Source organism: Mytilus edulis, chromosome 6 (assembly GCF_963676685.1).
Source record: "Mytilus edulis chromosome 6, xbMytEdul2.2, whole genome shotgun sequence".
NCBI classification, from domain to species: Eukaryota; Metazoa; Mollusca; class Bivalvia; order Mytilida; family Mytilidae; genus Mytilus; species Mytilus edulis.
In genome coordinates this window covers 7,528,762-7,546,618 of record NC_092349.1, presented here as the reverse complement: position 1 = coordinate 7,546,618, position 17,857 = coordinate 7,528,762, and the positions used below count along the sequence as shown (strand labels likewise).

The following is a 17,857-nucleotide window of genomic DNA, read 5'->3' as shown; positions in this document are numbered from 1 at the left end:
ATAATAACAAGAGGCAGATAACGAGTGCTTTTTGAGAATGAGAAGGAGAATGAGAAACTGTTAAATTTTTCTTTGAAATCAGCTAACATTCTTTTTAGCCCATTTTACAAAATTGCACAAGTCAAAATGTAAAGTTTAGTATTTTAACTACCTATATTGGGATTATTATCCATATAGTTCGATTGACAATTACATTTTGTGAATATGCGACTTTTTTATCACTCGGTCATCGTACTATAAGTTAGCCAAGTTGAGATTAAATTATCGTATCTAAATATTTGGGCTTTGTGATCAATATCACAGTACTATAATGGATGATATATCCCTTTCATTGTAATCAATTTATAGGTACAGCAAAACTTACTTGCCAAATATTCGTATCTATTGAAGAATTTTAGTTTCAGTTGTTTTAATTTAGTAACGAAATCCATAACTTAATGATTGTTTTATACATCTTTGGCTCAAGCATTCGGTATCAAGGGTGTCTTGAATTTTTTTAAGTAGTTCCTTTTGATAAATTTCCGAGTACAAGAAGAACTGCTATTTATGAAGTGCAATTGGTGACCACAAAATGTCTAAAACCCTTAGATGAACTTATCTGTGAAAAACAAAAATACTAGTACTAAAAATACAAAACACCACGAAAAATTCATAACGGAAAGTCACTTATTAATGTTAAAATCTATAGCGCAAACAGATCAAACGACTGGAAAACAACTGTCATATTCCTGACTTGGTACAGGCATTTATGTATGGAGAAAATTTTGGATAAATTAGGTTTATACAAAACTTTGAATTTTTTGAATAACTAAGGATTTTCTTATCCAAGGAATATATTACCTTGGCCGTATTTAGCACGACATTTTGGAATTTTGGATCCTCAATGCTCTTAAATATTTTACTTGCTTGGCTTTAAAACTATTTTGATCTGAGCGTCACTGATGAGTCTTATGTAGATGAAACGGGCGTTTGGCGTATTCAATTACAATCCTGGTACCTTTGATAACTATTATGATTAGCTAAACCTCTCACTTATAGAAAGTCTAACAATTATATTATATTGACAAAAATGTGTTACAAAACCAACAGACATAATAAGTGAACATGTCAAAAATTTGTGTACAGCAGTCAATATTGTGTTATTATCTTAATCACTATAAAAACAAACAAATATATAACAAAGAGACACATAAAGGCATATAAACAAAGAACAGTAGACAAAATGAACGGCAAGAATAAGACAAATATACATCTTATCTCATCTGATCACAGTTCCAGCAAGTGCATCTAGCATATTTGTCTTTTTCTTTAAATTTGAAATTGGATTTCTCGAAAAACCAATTTGATTAAAGAAAGGAACTTTTGTTTGATAAGATAGGGTAGAAGTAAAGTCTGAACAGTCGAAAACTCACACATGTCAACCGACTTAAATAGACCACCAACCGCTCATGAAGTATAAAAAACCTGAAGATTTGATGACTCTACAATCCTTATCAATACTATTATATTCATATGCTTTATAACGAAAAGGAGTCAGTATTTCTTTAATACTAAATAACCAGTAAAAAGAACAGAAATATTAGTCCCGATTGAATGGTTTTACACTAGTAATTTTGGGGCCCTTTATAGCTTGTTGTTCGGTGTGAGCCAAGGCTCCGTGTTGAAGGCCGTACATTGATCTATAATGGTTTACTTTTATAAATTGTTATTTGGATTGAGAGTTGTCTCATTGGCACTCACACCACATCTTCCTATATCTATTAGAACACTAAATTGAATTTGATATGGAACCAGATGTGAAAGTCTATTGTGTTGTTTCTCTAGCCAATAAATAGCATCGACTTTCACACATTCATGGAAGTATTAGCAGTCGAAAAGTCAACCGACTTAAATAGACCACCAAACGCTCATGAAGTATAAAAAACCTGAAGATTTGATGACTCTACAATCCTTATCAATACCATTATATTGATATGCTTTATAACGAAAAGGAGTCAGTATTTCTTTAAAACAAAAGAACTAGTAAATAGCACAGAAATATTAGTCTTAGAACACTAACATGAATTTGAGATGGAACCAGATGTGAAAGTATTTTGTGTTGTTTAGCTAGCCAATACATAGAATGTACCTTCACACATTCATAGAAGGCATAAAGCTGGGATGTGGTACAGATAAGAGACACATTTATCTTTTCATTCTTTTCAAAGAAGTTCAGTGCAGAATTGACACCATACCACTACAACTTGGGATGCTGATTTGTTGACCGATGAGAGCCAAATACGATAGAATCACAGAACATTTAATGCTGTCTATCACCACCTATTTCCCTATCGGGGAAAAAATGGATCAAACCTTCTAATTTCTGTGCGGTCCTTAATCTGAAGTTAAGTTGGTAATATGAGATGTAAGCATTTCTAAATGAAAGTTATTGAGCAGTTAATACGCCAGACGCGCATTTCGTCTACATAAGACTCATCAGTGACGCTCAGATCAAAATAGTTGTAAAGCCAAACAAGTATAAAGTTGAAGAGATTTGAGGACCCAAACTTCTAAAAAGTTGGGACCACTGATCATCATTTATATTTCTTAACGCAAAATTAAAAAATATTGTTCAGTCTTTTTGTTCTCTGTGAAAGTTTTACGTAAATCTTGTTTTATATTATTACTCAAACAAGTCGCTCAATAAGATGCACACGCATTGTTATATCAACTTTCTGTTCGAATGTCAATCAATAAAACTAAGCACATATGTTAGCAATAGGAAAAAATAATGATACATTTTTCTGTGATTTTGTTTCTTAAAACAATAAAATATTGTATGATCTACATTGCAGAAAAAGATTTGTTTAATGGGACGATTTAGGCAATCTTTTAATTAGTCATACGGAATGTTAGTGTTAATCATTGAATATCAAATAATTTGATTAAACTGCAAAAACATTGGATAAAGATTGAAAATTGTGGGGTGGATCTTCCAACTTTATAAGAATCCAAATCGGATTGGCAACACTGAAAATACATCATCACAATATTTCTTCAGACCACAACCTTGTGTTCTTGAAACAATTGGAAAATATCTTTTTTCTTGAAATATTTTGACTAACTATAATACTATCTTTGAATAAGACATTATTTGACTTTGAAAATGAAATTGTGTATCTTTCTGTATCAATAAGATAATTCATTTTCCACCCAATTTTTACTTCACCATAAATATTTTTCTATCATTCCCGTATTTTTGGACATTCCTATTTGCTGGAGATTTCTGTACTTTAATATAGTTCTTGTGTCCCAATTTCCAAATTTGCTGAACCTTGTCCCCCACTTTTCCAATTTGATGATACACTACTATGTAGCTGTTTACATTAGAACTTTTAATCATATATGCACAAAAATGTAATAAGACGTTGGAATTTTTTTCGTGATTATGTCATCACTTTATTGTCATCATATGATATCAGATAGCTGGTTTTATTGTAAATATCAATCAAACAATATCCAGTTACGATTATCTTTTCTTTTTCTACAGCCGGAATTACGATTATCATCCCGAAATTTTTAAGAGCTTAGACAATTATTGCGCACCGTTACGATTCAAATATAATGGTAATGGAATAGAAAAACCTTAGAGCTGAGTAACTCTTGACAACAACAGGCTATATTTGAGAACAATCACTGAACAGATTTTACCCATTTCTGCCGTCGCCATATTGGGATCGTCGTAATTCCTGTTACGATTATCAGTTTAATACTAGTGAGAATGTTATAAAATAAAAATTAAAATAAAAATAAACAAAAATAATATTCCAAATCAATGTTTTCAAGCACTAAGATGATGCATGATTGAAAAGATAATAAGAAATCAATGCATCATTGTAGTATGTAAAAGCGTAAAAAAATATAATAACCTTTTACTGATATACTGGTCGGATCGGACCTAACTGTCCTTGAAAGACCAAATTCATCTGCATAGGTTAAAGTACAAATGTAGTCCTTTTCATCTTCGCATTTCAGGTTATCGAATTTTATCGTTGCATGAGTAGACATATGTGTTATATTTGTTAATGTCACTCTTTCTAGTAGATACTTTGCAGATGGATGTACAATTGCTTCTTTTCCAGGTTGAAATACTACAATAGGTTTATCAAGAGGAAATATTCCTTGTTTATTCCTGGATACTATTAATACATTTAAAATGTTTTGGTTGACAGCTTTAGTAAAGGAGCACGTTAAATACGTATCATTTTTGCCAGCAAGTCCAGTAATGTTTTTATTGATGGAAATGATCACAGCAATTGTATCTGTAAGAAAGATTAATGAATGTAAATCTGTTATATTCTTATGTTTCTTTTTATCTTCTCAGGATATGCTTCGGCCTTATATAAGGTATCTGGCTTTTTTTTCTGGAAATATTTGACTAACTAGAATACTACATGTATCATTGAATAAGACATTTTTTGAATTTGAAAATAACATTGTTTTTCTTTTTTTTTTTGTCATTAAGATAATTCATTTCCCATTAAATATTTACTTCATCGTTAATATTTTTTATATCAGTTACCAGTATTATAACGTTGATAAAAGAACGGAAAAAGTAAAGTGTAACTGCAGTGTAGAAGTGTTTTAATTCATAACTATGTAACCCGACTACAAAAGATACGGGATCAAACATCCGAGACTTCAACAGTCAACAAGTATTTCAATGTCAGTCTATAAATTTGGATTTTAACCGGGTTCCTGAGGTAGCTAACAATTAAGACTATCTTTATTGATGAACAGAACACCCGAATTGCGTATGCTGAATTTAGCCTTTATACTTGATTTTGAACCATTCAAATTGAGAAGGGAGGAGAAAGATACAAAAGGGATGGTAAAACTGATGAGTCGAAAACTAACTGACAATGCAATGGCAAGAAATTAAAAATGTAAAACAAAACAATAGTACACAAAAGACAACATAGAAAACTTAAAACTGAGCAACACAAAGCATTCTAAAAAATCTTAGGTGCTTCGGAAAGGGTTAGCAGGTCCTGCTCCACTTGTGACATCCGTCGTCTTTCTAGTTTAGTTATAAACCCGGTGATAAGTGTAATTCGATAGGTCACATTCGAAGAAAAGATGACGCAGTATGGTTATGACAATTGGAAAATATCCGTCGTTATCTGAAAAACAGATTTTGCATAACTGTCAAACAGCTATCAAACATTTTTGAAGGGATGATTTCAACTTAAATGCCGACCGGCATGAAGAGGATAGATGAGGTTGGGTAAGGTGATTTCAACTTCGAAAGTTGGAACTCTTCAATAGCTTCCCTGTAATCAGCAAACCTCTACAACGGGAATCCGTATGAAAATTCCAAGCTCTGGAAAATCGTAAGATCTAGAAATAGATACTGCAAATACAGGTGCTCCTGACATGTTGCTACATAAAAAATGAAAAGTTCACATTCGAGAGGCTGAAATAATGTTTGTTGTCGTAAAAAAATGTTCATACCCGATTTTAAGACATAAGTCTAGATTAAATTGAGAATTAATTAACAAAGATATGGTTGAAAATATGTAAATGGCAAACACGTTATGCTAATATAATGAATATAAATAGCAAGAGTTGTCGACACAATGCGTTGTTTGACACCAGTATCATGCGATGTATCATCAGCAAAGGGATTTTAGCTTATGTAACACTGAAACATATGTTAATTTCTGAAAGAAAAATAAATAGTGGATCGGAGTGACCAAGCCAAAACAATTTTGACTTAAATGGACCACCTACTTGCAGGCTAAATCATGAATTTTCATGAAGAGAAATTACCATACTTTAATGTTTGCTTAGTCGTAGAAACAAAATCTCGTGAAAAAAGGTCACTGGTTGCGTTTTTCACAAGACTAGTGTTCATTTTTTCACTTCAAAATGATAAAGCACAAAATGCCTATTTCGAAGAAAACGACTAACAATAATACAAACTTACAAGACGTGTTATTCCAACAACCGACATTCAATTAATGTTTTACTATATTGCATGTACTTTTTTTAATGTAGTTTTTTCTTGAGTCAATTTGGATAAATATTGTAAAATAAAACGACCTTAGGTTCTATTCGAAAACATTTTGTCGTCTGCATACAAGGAATGTAACAGTGTCTGCTTCTTCCTGTGTGCTGTGTAAGTCGACAGCGTCTGACACACCGTTACATTAAATGAGATTTACCACCTCGGGGTAATAAAAACACCCGCGAGAAACAACACTGCGTCTCCAACTATGGGGACTTCTTAAAATACTGCACGCAATACCCACTAAGTAGTCTGATCAGTGATTGTTTTTTTTTCTGTATAACACATAATATGTAATGAATATGGAATTGCTCTTGATTCGATACCTTGGTAAACTCTTTTAAATGACAAAGTGCGACGGAGTCTTTCCGTAGTTTACATTGAAGTATTTGTATCGTAGCGATCACAAAACCATCAATCACCCTTTTAGGATTAAAATAAACAGGTGAATAGAATTTTGAATTAGCTTTGTTAAAGAACACCACAATGTGCTACATTTTTTGGCATCCGTACTCTTTATAATTCCCATAACATCACGTATCAGAACTTTGTGAAATTTGTCAAAACTTGGAAGATTGAAAAAAGAGCAAGTTTTCTCTTCAAGGAGGTTGATTATATCAGATTTGCCACACTTCCGACGGTTACCATCATCATCCTGGAAGAGTGCTGCGGGAATGGATGCAAATAGAATATGCTAAGGATATAGCAAAACCTGTCTACAGTCATATCTTGAACATTCGCAAGGGATGAAAATAAAAGCACGAAGATATATTATTTCTGAGTTTATATGTGCCTTAACAAAGTCATCTGATTTACACCAAAATTTGAGGTCTATTTTATATCCTCGAAGGTCATCAAATAGCACCTCAAAGTATGGCTGTAGAAAACAAATAACAATATAACGCAAAATTAATTCCAAAAAATTTAAAATAATGCACAATAAACTTCTTTTTTTTAACAAATCAATACAACAATAACTAAATTGCACAACTACGAACAATACTATGATAAATTTTGAAGGTGGTACGGTAGTATTCACATTCCAGAATTTAAATTGCTCTTTTGTGTACCCTCCGTAAATCAATATATCTGAACGATGGGACTAGAGAAAAATACTGTATCTTCTGAACATACTCTTCCAAACTGCGGGATGAATAAGGTGTAGAAAATATGAAATAATTTTACATGCAGGTGAAGATGAATTTTTGAGAATTTTGTTTTCACTGCATAATAAAAGTCCTGAAAGCACTAGTGGCATCAGCATTATGAAGACAGCAAAACAAGTTAAACGGTCATGATACATATCAAAATGCACTTCTGAATAATTATAATATAATGGAAGTACTTCAGTTAGCAGTGTATGTTAAATTATGGACAGTGTTAGAAGGTAGTGAAAATTCTAAAATGACTAACATTATCCAAAAGGTAAGGAAATACTACTGTGCCACCTGAAGTCACTTTTCTTCGTATCGGTCAGGATTTAAATCCGGAAATTCATTGAATTATAATGCAAAATTTAAAACTCCTCATGAAGTGAATTTATTTGAAATACAAACATGACTAAGTAGGATTTTTTTTATATTTTTACAAAGGGAAATTTAATTACTTTTTAATGTTAAAATCTTGATATTATCGATGTAATCTAGTTTGACAAACGTTGTTATTATTTCAGTAAAATAATACAGAGTGCAGATGCGTTTAACTGAGGAAAAATGGACGAAAATTAAGAATAATTTGAATACACTCTTAATAAAATCATATGTTTAATGACAATATAAGAGTATTACAATTTAAATTGATTCTCATGTTTAATTTTGAAAACAAAGTTGTCTTTATCTTTCCATTTCATAAAAAAAAAAAAGCTACGACCGGTCAAAAAAGATATATTAAGGTTATGGCTTTGAAAAAATATAAGTGTTTAGCCTGTAGTTATGCAGGCCCATTCAAGTTGTAAAATAGGCACGTTTTTCTGTAACTCCACTTCCTCTGGCTCAATCGTGTACGTTCGAGAAAATGGCAGATCTTTGCAATTTTCAAGTTATTACCTTATGATATTTCTTCGATGGGTACCTTATCATTCAGAAAGGTTTGAAATTATGTTTATCTGCTCAAATGCAGTCAGAGATTTACATGCTGAAGATGTATTATAATTCGTGTAATTTTTTCATTTTTTGGGGGGTATTTCGTGTGTTAAGGTGAACCACAAATCCAAATGTTTATAGAATTAACAACTTAAGTTTATATAGAAGTTTATACATTTTGCAAAATTTTATTGTTCAATAAAGAAATAGGGAAACCGAAAAGTTTTTTAAATTAAAAAACAAAACAAAACCGAAACAACATCCCGTTTTCCTTTGTTTATTATAATCCATTTATGTTTTTGAAAGTTTAACATTTTTACGGAGACATTAGATTGATTTATGTCCTCCTTTCGTTCTTATTATTGTAATAGTGAACATGCGAAAACAAAATTATGTTACATTTAAAAGATTAAGTGACAGGAAATAACTTAAAAATACCTTACAACAGTAATTAATTGATAAGATGTTTCCTGTCTTTTGTTTAAAATGATTAAAATAACTCTATTTCATATCAAGTTTGAATCGCTTATTGCTTGCTGAATAAAATCAAAATATTGTAATGTAATACTCTAATTCTATGTAGAATCATAACATCTGCGCCTGTATACGAAGTATATATATCCCAGATATACGATATTTCAGAGCTTGTATTTCCTTGAAAGAAGGCTCTGCACAAACGGAAGCTACCAAGAGTTTCAAGTGATGAAGTTGAAATCATCCCTTCGTACTTTTACAGACGTCGTCATGAATTGGTTGACGGTTATTAAATATCTGTTTAACAGAGGGAGACAGATATGTTTCCATTGTCGATACAAGGGGCAACACGACGCGTAACACACGTGGAGTTGGATGGGCTTCTCCTTCCTATGCACCTTAGAATACCGTTGTTTTTGTGGGGTTTGTGTGGCTCAGTCTTTAGTTTTCTTTGTTGTATTTTTTGTACGGTTGTTTGTCTTTTCATCTCTTTTTTTGTTGTCATGCATTGTATTGTCAGTTTATTTGCGACTTATCAGTTTTCATATAATTTTGTTTTCCCTCTTGTCTCTTTAACAAGACACTGTGTGAAAGGTCCACTCAGGAGCAGACAATTCGTTAAAGCGGTGTTGATTCAGTGTAAGTTATGATAAACTGTCCGGTCGGTGCTCTCTAAATGTAGTTTTCTTTTTATCGTCTCTTCGGCGATTGTTTTGAGGTTCGGTTTTTTTTATGAATTAAGAATCGAACATTATTATTGAAGTAACACTAATGGTTGTCATGTGTAACTGATGCAGTGTATATCGTAACGTTAGTATTATTTATGTATTTATATAATAGGGTAATAGGTTTTTTATTCATTGCAGTGCAAAAGAGTTGAAGGTGATTGAATGTCAAAATGTTTTTATTTTTTATCAGCTGAAAACAACGGTTGAATAAACTGATCATAGATACTAGTAATTACTTATCAATGTATATATGATACTAGAATAGCGTTCAGTCGTGACTATCGAATGTCGAAAGCCAAAAATATAAAACATTGCATGGCGGGTTAACAAAACCAGAAGGTGTACATACATGGTATGTGTTGTAACAGTCAAACCAGCCGAGGCATTTTTATCCGAGCAAGTTGTTACCTTAGTTTTGAAACAACTGATTAATTGCTAAAAAATGTAATCCCACCAAACTTAAAATAATCATATCCTTAACATCCATTTTTTTACACAATGGCATTTTCTTTCACATTCTGAAAATATAAACAAAGACACGATCGTTGATGTGAACATTTAAGTTCATCTTACGATTTAATATTACACTAGTTTATAACAATGATAACTGACAAAAATGTGAAAAAAACACTTACCATAAGGTTGTAAAATACAAATAAATAATACAATATGTGCTAATACAGACATCCTAAATAGGTGATATTGAAAAGACGGAAGTCTAAATATGTGGGTTTTTTTTTCTTTCAATTCGAGTCATTGGATTGGTCATACGTGATACACTAGTAATATGAGGATTTCGATTGCATAAACTGTATGATGAAAAGGCTGATAGCATGAATAGAGATTAATGCTATAATAGTTATGTAAAGGAATAAAAATTTGCACATTTGAGGTGTTAAGCTAATAAGATATTGTAATCTGGAATTCGATACAATGATTTTTATACATTTCAATGGTTTATGATACTAATTAAAATTAAATACCAACTCTTCTTAATAAACAAGAATGTGTCCATATTACAAGGATGCCCTACTCACACGATCATTTTCTGTGTTCAATGGACCGTGAAAATTGGGGTCAAAAACCTAATTTTGCATTCAAATTAGAAAATTTTTATGATAGGGAACTAAGTGTGTACTAAGTTTAAAGTTGATTGGACTTCAATCCAATTCAAATATCCCTTAATCATCAAAATTATCTTTATATATACACTTTTGAGCAGGTTTATTATCCACTGGTATCCCATTAGTGGTAGTTGACACCTCCAAGCAATGTCATATTACCTGAATTTACCTGACATTGCCGTTTGTATTTAATTTGAGTTATAAGCCAACAAATATGGACCATTATATTGATTAGAACCGCTAAACATATATAATAGCAATGCCTATGGAAGATTTAAGGTCAAGATACGAATCTGTTTAAAACGATGTCCCGGATAGTGGTACAGTTCATTTGTCCTTTAGGACTTGCACCAACTACCGCCAAGTCACTCAACACATGTTTTATCGGACTGTCATAAGGCCTTCCATTTCATATTACTTCAAACATCAACTTGCTTTGTCTGGGAATCATACTGAAAAGTACATTACGGATACATTACCAAATATGTTGTAGAATTATAATGCTGATTTAGTTGTTATACGACTCCAAAGTTAAGGTTGATCTAACATAGTATTCGGCAATGCCATATCTATCGCATCTACAGGTGCAGTAAACGTTGACATAAAAATATGCACATGCTGCGTGTAAATTTTCCTCCTGTAAAGTAAGTCTAACTTCCGGTTTGTGAAGCAATTTTGGTCTTCAAGCTTTTTGTTTGAAGGTCAAATTTCATCTGATTTCACCTTCACATGATGCAAGAGCGTGTCATATTTAGCCCACTCAAGTGGCTGGCAAAATATGGCACGCTCTTGCATCATGTTAAGGTGATCTCAATTTTACATAATGAGGGTCAAATGCTAACAATTATATATTTCCAAATTGTCTTAATTGTTAATTTTGTGTTAATTTTTAGAAATTGTAAACAGATTAATATGTAAGAAAACAATACTCTCACTTTGTTTATGACTAAAGACATGTACATCGTTCAACTCGTAATATTGTGTCACTTTCATAACATGTATATTAAATGACATCACAAATATATGTTCAATAGATATACATTTAAATTGAATATAATAATGCCGAAGTACCTTTGTAACTTTGGGCACTGAGACTGAAAATAAGTATTCTGAAGCTGCAGCATAGACAACATAAATGATATGTAAAAATTCATAGTCTCTAGTCAAATTAGAACATAATCTTCGTTGTTCATTGTCAATAAAAGTCATATTAAGGTGGTACCTAACACTACAGGGAGATAACTCTGTAAAGTCAGCTGAACGTTTTGATTACGTTTTGTTCAAAAAGGAGTATTAAGCTTCTCAATGATCAAAATTGGTGTTTGTCAAACTGCTATATAATCAGTGTAATTTTTCTGACAAAACGGTTGGTTCAAAATTTTTGAAATTTTTATATTTTTGTTCAAGGGTCAAAGTAAATACTTTGTCAAATTTTTTTGAAATTAAACGAGCCAAATTAATTTTAGTGAAAGTGTTGGGTACCACCTTAAGCTAGATAAAATTCCTAGGAAATCATGTACAATTGCGGATATAGAAATAAGTGGGCCCACTCCGGTCATGCTTCAGTAATCAATCAATTTTTTTCCCAGATAAGAGGGGCGGGTCCCCTGAGTTCCTCTAAATCCGCTCTGATGTGCACGAATCTTATCATGGGTACAGCACTACATGTGACTAAAAAACTGTCTATTTCTATTTGTTCCATATGTTATTACAAGCACAAGCACATTGACCTATAATTTATTTTTTCTCTTTTTGTTCCTTTAATCTCTAATCAATTTAAACTACTGTTATGAAAAGCTTATTATTTTGAAATTAGTAATTAGTGAACTTCCTTAGGTTCTAAAGCATGAGCTGATATATATAACAGCTCATGTTGCCTGATTCAAGTCCAATTCTATCAGTAATGATCCTGCTATAGATATGGTGAGATACTTTACTCCACATTATTTACCAGTAAATTTATATTGTACGAGTCCAGTAATGCTTCATTGTTTTTATCTTATCTGTCAAAAAGGTCGTCTTCAGCTAGTTGTAATAGAATATTTACATTAAACTAAATGCCACGTTTTTGACACTTTAAAGAACCCTATATCAGATTTTGACAAGAGATTGCCTTACCTGTCACTTGTACAGACAAATTCTCCGACCCTGTCCATCACTCCACATTTACTGCGGCATCCAAGAGCGGTCCAGTGTTCCCGTCCCATCCACATTTAAAAAAAATCTTTATCTCAACATTCATGTTCATTTATATCATCTATTTCATGTCCATCGCCTGAATATAGCCTTTCTGTGCTGCTCGGGGGTCAAACACCATCAATCAATCAATCATGAATCAAAGTGTAAAACTTGCATGTTAAACAGAAACAATTTCAAAATTTAGTAATATTTTTAAACTTTGGTATTTATGACATTGTATCTTTGATTTTTCAATATGAAGATAATACACGTCAATTGTGTCATTAACCAACTCAATGACACTGTGCATGTTTTCTGGCTTTGTTTGTGGTGATTTTCGTGGTGATATCTTAGTGGCTTTACACCACAATATCTTGACCGGTTTTACAAAAAACTTAATTCGGACCCCACACTCCAATTCAGCGAGGAAATAACAGAATGTTTAAAGGAAATGTGTGACAATAACATCATTGATATAGATACTTTTAAATATTTAAAACCTGAAAATTCAAAACCTGGGCGATTCTACCTGCTCCCTAAAATTCATAAACCTGGTAACCCAGGTAGACCAATCGTCTCAGCTAATGGTCATCCCACCGAAAAAATATCCGAATTCGTTGATTACTATCTTCGACCACATGTAGAAAACTTGCCATCTTTTATTAAAGATTCTACAGATTACTTATTAAAGATGCAGGATCTAAACCCTCTACCTGCCAATACTACTCTTGTCACTATGGATGTCACCTCTTTCTATACGAATATTCCCCATGCGGATGGTATTGAAGCATGTAGAGAAGTTTGGGACTCTCGATCTCTTAAAATTCCACCTACTGATTGCTTAGTTGAAATGCTTACTATGGTCTTGAAAAAGAACAACTTCACATTCCAAGGAGAACACTATTTACAGAAAAATGGCACTGCTATGGGTACAAAAATGGCTCCATCTTATGCCAATATATTCATGGGTAAATTTGAAATGCAACTGCTGGAGTGCTCCATCGAAAAACCGCTTTCCTGGTATCGATTTATTGATGACGTTGACATGAAATGGGACAAGGGAGACCAAAAATTACAAACTTTTATAACAAATGCTAACAATCAACACCCTACCATCAAATTCACCCATGAAACATCTGATTCCACCATAAACTTCCTTGATACATCTAGCACCCTCTCTGTAGGTATAATAAACACAGATATATACTCTAAACCTACAGATACTCATCAATACCTGTCGCCTGAAAGTTGTCATCCTCCACACTGCACGAAGAGCATTCCATACAGCCGAGCTCTCAGAATAAGGCAAATCTGCTCCTCTGAAGACACTGTAAAACAACGTCTTGGGCAGCTTAAAGGACATTTAAAAAGAAGGGGATATAAACACAAAAACATCAAAAATAGTTTTCGAAAAGCGGAATCCATCCCCAGAACTTACAAAGATAAACAGAAAAGTAAAAGAATCCCATGTGTGCTCACCTACCATCCATGCCTGAGAAATAGTTTCAAGACCATTCGTGATCATTGGACAGCAATCGAGAAACATTCGAAGTTATCAAAATCTTTCCTGAGCCTCCCATGATTGCCTTCAAACAACCTAACAGCCTGAGAAATATACTTGTCCGTGCTGACCTTTCCAAACCTAACCATACTGTAGGTAATTGTCAGCCTTGTGGGGACAAGCGCTGCAAATGTTGCAACCAATTGCAGCATTCATCAACATTTCACAGTAAGACCACAGAAAAGACATACAAGATCTTTTGCAATGTCAACTGCAAAAGCTCAAACGTGATTTACGTTCTTGAGTGTCCTAGATGTGGTCTCCAATATGTTGGTGAATCTATGCAGCCATTTCACAAACGCCTCAATGGCCACAGGAGTGACCTCACAAAAAAACCGTATATTCCTGTCAGCCAACATTTCAGGTTACCAGATCACAATCTGAAAGATTTTGATCACATGAAGATCCTTGTGATCGAACAGGATTGTACATGGCAAAATAGGCAAAGAGAAAATCGGGAGAGGTTTTGGATAAAAACACTGGGTGTCCTCCATCCAGATGGAATCAATAGAAAGAAATAAATAAATTTACAGTCTAGTGTTTATATTATTATATTCAGGATTTTGGATTAAAATCAATCGACCAAAACTTACCTGTATTATTAGTGATCTATGTTTACACCTTATACATTATATCTCATTATTGTTAAAACTTTTGTCACCGAAGAAGGCCATTTGTTGAGCCGAAATATTTGCAATTATTGTATAATTTATATCATCTGTTCAGTTTTTCCATCTTTGTGCAATGATATTCAACACTTTTTAGTGTTTTGTTTTCCATCTATTTATCGGTATTGTTACACAATCTTTCAGACTCATATAATTTTTCCTGTTTGTGTAGTATTGTCAATTTTGATGATCCAATACCTATTAAGTTCACTGGTTGGTAGATTCTTATAGACTCTATATATATATATATATATATATATATATATATATATATATATATATATATATATATATATATATAAAGATTATAGTTTGCGGCAAACTTCTGTGAAAATTTATTTTTGCGGTATAACAAATAAACTTCTATAAATATTTTGTCTGCAGCAAGCTTACTTGCAGCAAACTTCTTCTGAAGTTTGTCAGACTGAGGTCTACACCTATCGGTGAACAGCCGCAAACTGAGATTTGTTTTGGTTTCAATTTCGTGTGTTTGCCTCAAGGTTGCTGCAAACTTGTCAATTTTGTAAGGGAAACTTCCATGAAGTATTTATGTATAACTTTGGAACTGTTCATCCAACTTCCTGTCCGGCGGGACATACGTATACGTCTCCTAACACGTTTCTTTTAAATGACCTCAAAAATTTGCGGTCGTATATATGTATGACGTTGTCCGTCATCGGCGGTGTAGTCGCCGTCCGTCTGTAGATAAACAGTTTCTGGACGATAATTTGATGTTGATAACCACTAAAGGGAGGTTTGTTTCTCGTAGAATTTTCAATCCGATTTTGATTTTCAATTGATTCTTTTTTATTTCTTATTATGTTCTATATAAAATTCTGCTTCTATAGGGTCACAACTGATATATATTTTTGTCTATCGTTTCCGAGGTACAAGGGGCCAATAAAAGAGTGCCAAACCCTTAAAAAATACCCAAAACACGCCAATCATTTACGTTATATCTAAAATAACATTATCATATACCTGAGACTACTATAACACGTGTGTTATCATATGTTATAGTAGTCTCAGCATACTTATATACACATGTAAAAGTCATATATATACAGATTCGAGTGAATTTTGTTCAAGTTTAGTCCTCGGAGAAACTTCAGCAAAACCAAAATAGGTGTTTGAATAGTTTGAAGGAGTATATATTACAAAAAGGTGACATTTCTGCTGCTAAAATTCATTTGACCTAAAAATATATTGATTTTGTGTTATCTCAAAACACACACAGAAATTAAGTTAAGATCATGACATTTCATATCTTTTTATTATACAAGTCAGGAAACATTTTAACAATTTAAAATGTATCTGTTAAAGGGTTAATGTTTTGAACTTCCTTTTATAACATGATATTAAAGATTCAATTAGTAATGACTACCTCTTTCTTATAGGTTTGGTATCTGTTAAAGCAATTAAACTAAATTAATAGTTTTTTCAAAGTTAAAATTGTGAATCGCATTAAAGCTGGATTTTATTCATATTACTAGAAATTATTGCATAGTCAATGAGTTTCACCTAAAACAGTATATAAGAAAAAAAATAGCTTGATAAGTATCATTAAAAAAGGAAATACATGATCTTAGGCGTACCTGTTTCGTCCTTTTTAATGAAAAAGTATTTTGTATCCCTCTTTTTGCGCTTTAAAAATATTTTCATTATTAACATCAAACTGTTTTGCATCTTGTGCATTCTACACAATTGTATCAGAAATACGGTATTTTGCCATCAATGTTTATCGTATATGTTTTCTCTGATTTACAAGACAGGGATTTTTTATGGTTCTATTTGATATAAATGCCTGACAGCGCTCGATATGTTGGCACATTCTTTTCTCGTTATTTTTAGTTTAGAATGAATGATTTAGTCAGCATTTTCGTGTTGACATGAATATCAATTATATAGTATTTTTTTTATAAATTTACTGTTTGTAAAAGTATAAATTATTCGACATACAAATTTGTCTTATCCCAGGCATAGAATACCTTAGCTGCATTTGGCGTAACGTTCTGAAATTTTAGGTACTCAATGCTCTTCAATTTAATACTTTTTTTTTGGCTTTCTACCTATTGATATCTGAACGTTACTGATGTGTCTTATGTAGACGAAACGCGCGTCAAGCGTATCGGTTTATAAGCCTGGTACCTTTGAAAACTATTGTTACGAAATTTCAACACAATATGCAAATCAATACAGACATTGGTTTTTTTTTTACTTTTAGTGACACCTTTGTGCAAAACTGTAAGGTGTCCTTGTCCTCAACAACTTGTGATTAATTTAACTATGAGTTTGATTTTGATGAAATCATGAATCGATTTTATCCTTGCAAAACTCTATCCGATGTTTTGTATAGTTATCGTAACGTTATATCTGCTTTGTTGGTTCTTATTTCCATTGCTATTCTAGACATTTTACATACTGCATTTACTTGACATTGATAAATAAATATCTAAATATGCAAATGATTAGAAACAGTTTTAAGTTTGTACAATTATTAATAGATGATAAATAAATAAATATAAATTGTTTTTTTCTAAAAATTAAAGATGCCTGTCTAAGCGACAAATGCAATTGCATACAGTAAATTCGTCTCTTTCGTAAAATTTCTTTTGAATATTTGTTTTTAGAATATACATGTACTGATCAACAGGCACGCATATACAGTATCATGAACGATGACAACGTCATCAAATATACTAGACATATAATTTAGTACACCAGACCTGTGTTTGTCTCAATGAGACCAATCAGCAGCGCTCAAATCAAGACAGCTGAAAGGTCAAATCGAGGCCTCATTTGAAGACATTTAAAAGCCATAAATTCCAAGTAGTATATATCAGCAGATCATTTGAAAGAATGTTACAACGAGACAACACTTGCACGACACAAAAAAAAACTATCATATGTAGAAGAAGCTGCATTATAAGTTAAAATGCATGAGGATTGTGATCATTTCTCTAAACTTATATTTATATTTATTCATTAAGCCAG

The 17,857-nt window shown here is 32.4% G+C and overlaps 1 protein-coding gene across 1 annotated transcript; it reads left to right on the top strand.

The window, feature by feature from the left end:
- The first annotated feature begins 13,085 nt into the window (after positions 1-13,085).
- On the top strand, positions 13,086-16,276 carry LOC139529039 (uncharacterized). The gene is made up of 2 exons (XM_071325274.1): positions 13,086-13,939; positions 16,261-16,276. The coding sequence occupies exons 1-2, from the start codon at positions 13,086-13,088 to the stop codon at positions 16,274-16,276; spliced, it is 870 nt and encodes a 289-aa protein (XP_071181375.1).
- The last annotated feature ends 1,581 nt before the right edge of the window (positions 16,277-17,857 follow it).